Consider the following 9,564-nt stretch of genomic DNA (forward strand, 5'->3'; position numbering starts at 1 on the left):
TATATATATATACTTATTTTTTAATTTGCTATAGGTAAGGAAAGGAGAGAGAGAGGACAAAAGGGAGAAAACAAGCCACCAGATCCAGGGCTGAAACCACAGTTGGCCATACGGGAATCCAGTGCCCCAACCACCATGCCACCTGCTGGCCCCATTGTTATTTATTTATTTATTTATTTATTTACATTCAATCACTGTATATCATTACAGTATACTAAATTAATTTTCCCATGATGAATACACTGTATATTGGTTCAATCAAAGATATTACCATATGTGTTATCACCAAGTAATTTTCCATTTTTGTGTCTCTTACATGTTTGGCTTCCTTCTTTTTCCCCTTGGTTCCCTCCCTCTCACTCTCCCCCATTTCCCACCCTCCTCCCACAGTCTGTACTATCCACGGTTGCTCTCTGCGTCTCTATACCTTCCAATCTTTCAGTTTTTATCCTCTTTGAAGGAAGGTCCTCCCTATGAACCACAAGTTCCATAGGTCTGAAAACATGTTTGGTCTTCTGAGAATATTACACTCCGTATTAGAACCCCCTCCAATGAATAAGAAAGAAAAGTTCCATATCAATGCGATGTACACTTATAACAATTTCAATAGATAGTCCTGGTGGTTTGAAATCCTAAAGACAAGAGCAGAACATACCTACTTTGGCTTGGCCCACACAAATCAGTATGTCTCTTTTTTCTGGAGCACTAGACTTCTCAAAGTAAGTCCACACTCATTTGCTCCTAGGGCTCTAATTATTTCTATGAACTATTTAAAATAATATGTCCAACAGTCCAACAGCAATAAGCAGATAAACCTCCAGTTCGTGGCATAACAAAACACGTGTCAGAGCCTCCTGCTAACAGTGAAACTATGCTCTACAGGGCATAAAAATAACTGTGTGACGCTGGGCGTGTCTGTGTGCGTACGTGCCCAAGACCCTGAGAGGAGAATGGAGGAGAAGGGACTGTGGCTTGGCCACCCTCCTGGGAGGTGATTTCTCTCTTTCCGTCTCTCTGTCTCTGTCTTTCCGGGGAGCGCATTTGCCCTATAACAAAAACCTCTCAAAATAATAATAATAATAATGAGTAAAAGCGTGGATAGCAAGAAAAGCTAGAGGAATGATAATCCTTGACAAAGGACAAGGCTGCTAGGTGAGGTCCACGTTAGTCTTTTCCCCTAAAGATATTTCCCACTTCCCTGTGGGACATAGAGAAATAGCGCTCTGTTGGGAAGTGGCGGTCTCAGGCCCAGCGGTGGTGCAGCAGTGAGGCACAACCATCTGTGAAGCTGACCCGCAGAGGACAGTTCTGGATTCATGTCTGGAGACCTCCCTGAATACACTAAGCACATGCCAGGTGTGCGCCATTAACCAGGGCTGGCTAAGGCGGGGGGAAGACTGTGGTGTCAAGACCCTGTTGGGGGAGCTCTTTCTCTGTCTCTCTTGCTCATGGAGGAAATAAATCAATAAACTTTCAAAAACACACAAAAAGAAAGTAGCAGTCTTAGTGGTGAGGAAGCAGAGTCTGGAATACAGGTATGTCAGAGCAGCTGGAAACTGAGGAAGCTACCTTGGAAATGAGTGAGATACAAAGGAGAGAACCCCAAATCCACGTGCACTTCCCCTCAATTCCTTACCTATCTTCTAAATGGCACGTGTACATGATGATGATACGCATGATGATATTTCTTGGGAAATACACCTATCCGAATAAGGATTTTGACAGCTGCCATAGTGTTTGAGAGATTACATTTGGAATTCAAACCTCATAAAATTAGAGGGGTTTGGCAAACACCTTGGTGTCCCAACCCGGGGGGGGGGGCAGTCAAACAGGTTTCCTGAGTGAAGGAGTGAGAGCCGGGACAAGCGGCGTAGTGTTACAGCACGGAGACGACACAGTGTCTTCAGTGTCATTTGTTTATTGTGGGCAGCAAGGTACGGCACGGAGACGACGCAGAGTTACAACTCTTCTGGGTCGCGTCGTCTATTGTGAGCAGCACAGAGACGACGGGGTGTCACAGCTCTTCAGGGTCATCCAGAGATGATGTAGGTTACAGCTCTTCAGGGTCTTCAGGGTCGTGTGGAGACTGTGCGGTGTTTCAGCTCTTCAGGCTCTCCAGGGTCGTCATCTTCTTCCTGGTCGCCTGGCTACTGTGGGCCAGGCATCATGGTTATATACACGCTGGTGGGCCGTGATTGGTTGTAAACGGTGGGTTATGATTGGTTGCTTTTGGACCAATCATGAGGTGCCGGATATGCAAATCTGAGGGATTCTAGTGGCTAATCGGAGCAAGGTTTTGAAGGTCAGGTTTTGAAGGGAAGCCAATCATGGCTTTTGGCATTGTGTAATTGTTTGCTTTCTGAGAAACCGGCAATATTCGCTGGTGTGCAGCCTCCCACACCTTGGCATTTCCATTGAAATCTCAAAAGAATCACACCTTAGTGTAAGTACCCAGGACTAAGGGATTCAGCCAAGAACCAACAGCAGAACTGAACTACTCCTGCCCTAACCAGGTGCTATGGTTTGGAAGGTTCTTGTGTTGGAATTTGGTCCCCAAGGTAATGGCATTGAGAGATGGTAAGTCCTTTAAGAGGTGAACCCTACTGGGCAGTGTATGGCACATGCAATGTGCAGCCCATAGCTCTGCCCTCTTGGAGGAGTTGGAGTTGTCTAGGGAAAGGGAGCGAGTTCTCGCTCTCACAGGAAGGGGTTCGTTCCCACAAGAGTGAGTTCTTACCAAAGTAAGTGCAGCTCGCATTTTGCTCTCTCTGGCCCGCGGATCTTCCTGCTTCTGTCAGCCATGTTGTGAACCAGCACCAGGGTCAGCCAGATGCCAGCCTGTGCTCTTGGACCTTTCAGCCACGGAATCATGAGCCAAACAAACCTATATGAGTCTCAGGTACGTCTGCTTAGCTACACCATCAGGGACTAGGGTACCAGGATGAAGATTCTTTTGCCCAAAATTTCATTGCTTGTCAGAATGAACTCAACACCCTTTAAGAAATATATATACTGTGATTCAGAGCCCCTGCCATCCATTAACACAAACTGTCTAGTCTATAACAAAATAATATCAAAATGCCACTCTAAGGTTTAGGAAGCTCACACACTAGCCTACAAGTACATGGTGATAGCAAAAGATCAGTTAGTTACTGTAATAGCTGATTTAGAAGAATAGTTGATTTTTACGGGTCATGGCATCGGCGTGGAGAAAGCGGATATCTGTGTGATATATTTTGCAGGGTGAACCCATATGATTGCTACACAAAGGGTTTGGGGAGGGCTAGAGGAAAGTGAACATGAAGGATAATAAAAATAAAGTTATCAAATGTCTACTGTTCTATAGCGGTTTATATTTAATTTTTCACACACACAAATCTACGTGATAGGTACAATTCATCTTACCTGCAACCTGTTTCCCTAATCTTAGGACTGGGAGTAGAGGCAGTGACTCTAAAAACTGGCTTATGTCAAAAAGGAGAGGCTGGAAATTCTAAGGGACACTGGGTGGGGGAGCACTATGGAGCAGGTGGATTGGCAGCCCCCAGCACTGGGCCTCCTTGGGATTGGCGGAGATGTGGGAGGAGGGTTATGCAGATTCCGACTTGACAGCTAGTGAGTAGCATCAGTCTGGTTCAGCCTCTGGGGCCTGGAGCAAGGCCCCAAGCTCTGGAGGATGCAGTGCTCACTGTGGCCTGGGGCTTCGGGGGAATCTGGCTTCTGGTCTGCTTTCTGCTACTTACAGCCACCTTGGGGACTGCAGTGACATTAGTGTCCACGGTGAGGAGGAAACCTGGATGGGGCAGATAAGACCAAAGGGCTATTCTAAGAGGGGTCATGGGGCCCCAAGGTTAGGGAACTCAGGAAGAAAAGAACGTGTCTGGGGACGTCGGAAGAGATAAATATTAGATGGGACCAGCAGATGGCGTAATGGCTACATCGCTGGACTTCCATGTAGTCGACTACAGTTTGAGTCCTTGGCCCGGTGGCTTAAACTCACACTGGGTGTGTGTGCATGCGTGCGCAAGATCCCGAGAGGAGAATGGAGGAGAAGGGATTGCAGCGTGGCCATCCCCCCGGGGGGTGATTTCTTGCTTTCTGTCTCTCCATCTCTCTGGTGAGCGCCCGCGCCCTATAGCAAAAACCTCTCCAAAAAAAAGGAGAGATAATGTTAGAAAACATCTGGCAGAAAGAGAAACAGACTTGGGATGAGATTGGGCATCGGGGTCCGGATGGAACTTAGAAGATTGGGGACTCGGGAAGTCAGAAAGACAAATGGGCAGAAAGCGGCCCCAGGAGAAGCTAGACCTGAAGGGGAGCCAGGGTAGCAGTGGACAGAGCTGTGGGGTAGCAGGATCCAGAGGCTCTAGTCGGTGGGTATGGGGGTCCTGGCTCCAGGGGAGAAGCCCAGGTCGAGAGCCAAGCCGAGGTTTTTTCAAAAGCCCACAGAGCCTAGGAGCTGTGGTCTGATCTCCAGGAAGATGAGGAAGGCTAGGCTAGGATAAAAGAGGATGGAGCGGTAAAGGGGCCATCCCTCCTCCCGCTTCCCTCTGCGCCAACCAGAACTGACTCACTTCGCAGCAGACGGAGGGGAGGCTGACTGCGCAGACTCAAGAATTCCTGCACCGAGAGCTCGGGGCAGAGGGCGCAAACTCCTGGTCTGACGTCCACACTCACCACCGGATTCTTGAGTTTGGAGGCGGATGCAGAGAATTCGCGAAGAACTGTAGGAGTCCCGGTGCCGAATGGTGGGCGGGGGATAAGGACAGCCAAGTTCGGTGGAGACGCCTCGTCCTCTACCCCGACTCCGGCCTCGGTCACCTCTCAGCACCACGGACAGCGCCAGCGCTCAGTGACAGCTGATGGGCACCTTTCCTACCAGTCCTGGGGGCGCCCCGCAAAGAACCAGCTCTCCTTCAGGAAGCTCTTTCCCGTCTCAGTAGAGTGCTGGGAGTTCCGCTTCTTCCTAAAGCCAGGAGATTGTTAGTAGGATCCATTTGACTGGGGAGAATTCCCTTAATACCTGTCTGGAATAACTCACGGTAATTCCACTACAGGAAAAAACAAAAACAGTGGGACCAGCAGTTAGCATAATGGCTATGTCATTGGACTCCCATGTAGTCGACCGTGGTTCAGGTCCCTGACATGGTGCTTTAAATTCACGCCGGGCACGTGTGAGTGCATGCCCAAGATCCCAAGAGGAGAATGGAGGAAAAGGGATTGCGGTGTGGCCATCCCCCCTGGGGGGTGATCTCTCACTTTCTGTCTCTCTGTGTCTCTCTGTCTTTCTGGCGAGTGCACGTGACCTATAGCAAAAAAACTCTCAAAACAACAACAACGACAGTAATAAACAAACAAACAAATACTGTCCTCCAGCCATCTATCCATCTACCTAGAAGAATGGGTGCGGGCATTAGGAGATACCCTCACCACCCATGTGTTTCCTCTGCACAGTCAAGCAAACTAGCTTTCAGGAACAGAAGCCAGATACTCGCATTCTATACATACCCATACTTTCTAAGGTCCCCAGGCCTCTATCTCCCCCAGACGTCCAAGGCTTCCCTGACGTGCGGTGCCTGCCTCCGGAGCCCGCCTTCCCTCAGGTTGTCCATTTCCGAGGGCAACTTTCTCAACCTGTCACGTGAGCTTCCGCCGGCTGCTCTTTCCTGTGAGTTTAGTTGTTACCTGACCACCGGATTCTTGAGTTTGGAGGCGGATGCAGAGAATTCGCGAAGAACTGTAGGAGTCCCGGTGCCGAATGGTGGGCGGGGGATAAGGACAGCCAAGTTCGGTGGAGACGCCTCGTCCTCTACCCCGACTCCGGCCTCGGTCACCTCTCAGCACCACGGACAGCGCCAGCGCTCAGTGACAGCTGATGGGCACCTTTCCTACCAGTCCTGGGGGCGCCCCGCAAAGAACCAGCTCTCCTTCAGGAAGCTCTTTCCCGTCTCAGTAGAGTGCTGGGAGTTCCGCTTCTTCCTAAAGCCAGGAGATTGTTAGTAGGATCCATTTGACTGGGGAGAATTCCCTTAATACCTGTCTGGAATAACTCACGGTAATTCCACTACAGGAAAAAACAAAAACAGTGGGACCAGCAGTTAGCATAATGGCTATGTCATTGGACTCCCATGTAGTCGACCGTGGTTCAGGTCCCTGACATGGTGCTTTAAATTCACGCCGGGCACGTGTGAGTGCATGCCCAAGATCCCAAGAGGAGAATGGAGGAAAAGGGATTGCGGTGTGGCCATCCCCCCTGGGGGGTGATCTCTCACTTTCTGTCTCTCTGTGTCTCTCTGTCTTTCTGGCGAGTGCACGTGACCTATAGCAAAAAAACTCTCAAAACAACAACAACGACAGTAATAAACAAACAAACAAATACTGTCCTCCAGCCATCTATCCATCTACCTAGAAGAATGGGTGCGGGCATTAGGAGATACCCTCACCACCCATGTGTTTCCTCTGCACAGTCAAGCAAACTAGCTTTCAGGAACAGAAGCCAGATACTCGCATTCTATACATACCCATACTTTCTAAGGTCCCCAGGCCTCTATCTCCCCCAGACGTCCAAGGCTTCCCTGACGTGCGGTGCCTGCCTCCGGAGCCCGCCTTCACTCAGGTTGTCCATTTCCGAGGGCAACTTTCTCAACCTGTCACGTGAGCTTCCGCCGGCTGCTCTTTCCTGTGAGTTTAGTTGTTACCTGGAAGCTGGTACCAAGAAAGAAGGAAGCCTAGGGGTTGAAGACCAGGAAAGGCGGAATGGGGGAAGGGAAAATGAAAGGAGGACTTGAAAGGGAGAGGAGGCAGGACCAGCAGATGGCTGATGGTTACGTCATGTCGATGGACTCCCACAGACCAACTGAGGTTTGAACCCTGGACACAGAAACTCACGCCCTATACCTAAAATCTCTCTCCAAAAAAAAAAAAAAAAGAAAGAGGAAGGAGACTTGGTGGGGAGAAGAGGAACCAGGGGATCCAGGAGTGCAGTGGTTTCTTTTCTTTTCTTTTCTTTTCTTTTTTTTTGCTATAGGGCGCGTGCACTCGCCAGAAAGACAGAGAGAGACAGAAAGCGAGAAATCACCCCTAGGGGGGATGGCCACGCCGCAATCCCTTCTCCTCCATTCTCCTCTTGGGTCTTGAGCACGCACGCACGCGCGCCCGGCATGAGTTTAAGCCACCGGGTCCAGGACTCGAACCACGGTTGACTACGTGGGAGTCTAGCGAAATAGCCATTACACTAACTGCTGGTCCCAAGGAGTGCCAGTGGTTTCTGACTAAGCTCCTGACCCCACTGCTTTACCCTTAAATGGTCAGGGTCAACTGGGAGTGGAACAGCTCTGGCCCCTCCAAGGACTTACTACCCAGTCTTCCTGCACTTAGAAGCTGTGCTCCAGCCGTTTACACCCCCAGGTGAGTAAAGCTAGAGAACACAGTGGGGCCTGGTCAGATGTGGGGGACAGCCAGCGGCTATCTGACCTGACCACAGGCTTTCTCTTTTCCATATGTCTCTTCATGAGACTGTGTTGTCACGCTCAGCTCATGGAGGACAGGGTGAGACCTCAAGAACTGTGCTCAGCCACAAGAACACACACACGCACACGCACAAACTCACACGCATCCTCCTCAGCCTCAGAGTAGGGAGCATGGGAAACTATGACAGACAGGGCAGAAATGAAAGGGAGTGGCGAGCCCACTGGAAAAAGCTGCTGACCTCCCCTTAGAGCAGAGATTTCTGAATGAGGGGAAGCAGACAGGAAATCTGCCTTAAGTTCAGATTCCTGCTACTAATGTGTACTGTATCGTGCCTGGGAGTGGTGATTCTCAAAGTGTATCCCAAACCAGCAGCAGCATTATCACCAGGGAATTCTTTGGAAATGCTAATTTTTGGGTGTCACCAGATTTACTGCATCAGAAATTCTAGAGGTGGGGGGAGCAGCGTTGTGTGTGTGAGTGTGTGTGTGTGTGTGTGTGTGTGTGTGTGTGTTTTAAGTTTATTTCTTCCATGAGAGGGGGGAGAAGGAGAAACATACACAGAGAGAATGAGAGAGAGAGAGAGAGGTACACCTCAACCTTACACTCAGCCTCAGCCACGCAGGATCACAGGCACATGACACACATACCCAGTGTGTAGAAGAGACTTCAGGATGCGAACCCGGGACCTTCCCAATATGGATTCAGCATCATGGAGTGGCCAGTCAGCCATCTATGTGGTGTTTTATTTGTTTGTTTGTTTTTTAGTTTGCTATAGGGTACGTTTGATCACCAGAGAGAGAGACAAAGAAAGGGAGAAAAAATGAGAAATCACCCACCCCAAGGGTGCAAAGCCATGCCACAATGTCCTCTCCTCCATTCCTTTCAAGATTTTGGGCACATGTATACATGTAGCTGGTGTGATTTTCAAGCTGCCAGGTCTGGGACTTGAACTGTGAAGTTGGCCATGTAGGATCCAGCTGCCTTAATCACTGGGCCACAGGCTGGTCCAATGGTCTGTGTTTTAGCAAGCCTCGCAAGAGATTCTGATGCACGCTAAAGTTTGAGAATCACTGCCTTAGGGTCTTCCAAGCACTCTCTACATCCCTGACCTCACTGGATCCTCACAATAGCCTCGAATGACTCAGCAAAGTGACTGTGATCATAATCCTAATTGACATTACATGCAGCCACTGCACTAAACAATTTTTATAGACCATCTCATTAAATTCTCTTTACAACATGTGATGATCCTATATGGACTTGAGGGAAAGGTCACTCTGGCCTCTGGAGTGGGTCAGTTGGAGTGTCCCAAGTGCCACCTTGCCCAAGCCTTTCATCCTGTAGGTCTGTTCTAGAAGGATGGCATTACCCAGGATGCGATGACCCAAAATATGGAGCACATTAGCAGACTCCACCCTTAAGAACCATGCCTGAAAGATGGCAAGGCAGTTTTGCCCACCAAAACCACTGGGGTGAGGTGTGTGAGGACGGAGCCCTGTCCATGCTGTCTGGCAGAGAGGCAGACAGGGAAGGAGTAGATACGGAAACTGCAGCAGGAGCTGAGCACTATGAGAAGACTTCGTAGGTCCTGCCTGGAATCAGAAGGAAACTGCTCCATGATCCATTTGTGAAATATGCAACGGGGAGAGAGATGGGCATTAAAGAGCCTAGGTCCTGTTTATCATCAGTGTTTTTTCTGGGGGCAAGCAAGGGGAGAAACTTCAATTTCTATTCCCCAAGGTGAGACTCCAGTATCCTCTGAAGAATTTTGAATTCTTGTATCTCTGTCTTTCCTTCTGAGGCCCTCTTAACTTTTCTGTCTCCTTCTTGACCCTTGGCCTTCCCCCTTACAGAATCCGATGGCCAAGGTGAACAGGGATCACTGCTTTATCTCCAAAGTGGGTTCTAAGGCCCTGAAATGAGACATACACAACCCTGCCATGGTGAGGAGCCCATGTTTATTAGGGAAGGTGGACTCACCAAGGGCTTGTTTAAATGAGTGAGGCAGGTAGGAAGGAGGGAATGGGTATTTGAGGTATGAAGCGATAAGCCAAAGCAAAGACCTTTCCTTCCCAGTCAAAGGGATCCCACTTT

At 49.3% G+C, this 9,564-nt stretch overlaps 1 protein-coding gene across 1 annotated transcript in view; it reads left to right on the forward strand.

Annotated features, from left to right (window-relative positions):
* The first annotated feature begins 3,676 nt into the window (after positions 1–3,676).
* RESP18 (regulated endocrine specific protein 18) overlaps positions 3,677–9,564 on the forward strand; it is an 8,972-nt gene continuing 3,084 nt past the window's right edge. Inside the window, 7 exon segments of the mRNA XM_006168672.1 lie at positions 3,677–3,704; positions 3,707–3,748; positions 3,751–3,780; positions 7,304–7,354; positions 7,357–7,407; positions 8,815–8,942; positions 9,324–9,413. Of these exon segments, the coding sequence (XP_006168734.1) occupies positions 3,677–3,704; positions 3,707–3,748; positions 3,751–3,780; positions 7,304–7,354; positions 7,357–7,407; positions 8,815–8,942; positions 9,324–9,413 (420 nt within the window).

This window comes from Tupaia chinensis, unplaced genomic scaffold (assembly GCF_000334495.1).
Source record: "Tupaia chinensis unplaced genomic scaffold, TupChi_1.0 Scaffold145907_1, whole genome shotgun sequence".
Classification (NCBI taxonomy): domain Eukaryota; kingdom Metazoa; phylum Chordata; class Mammalia; order Scandentia; family Tupaiidae; genus Tupaia; species Tupaia belangeri.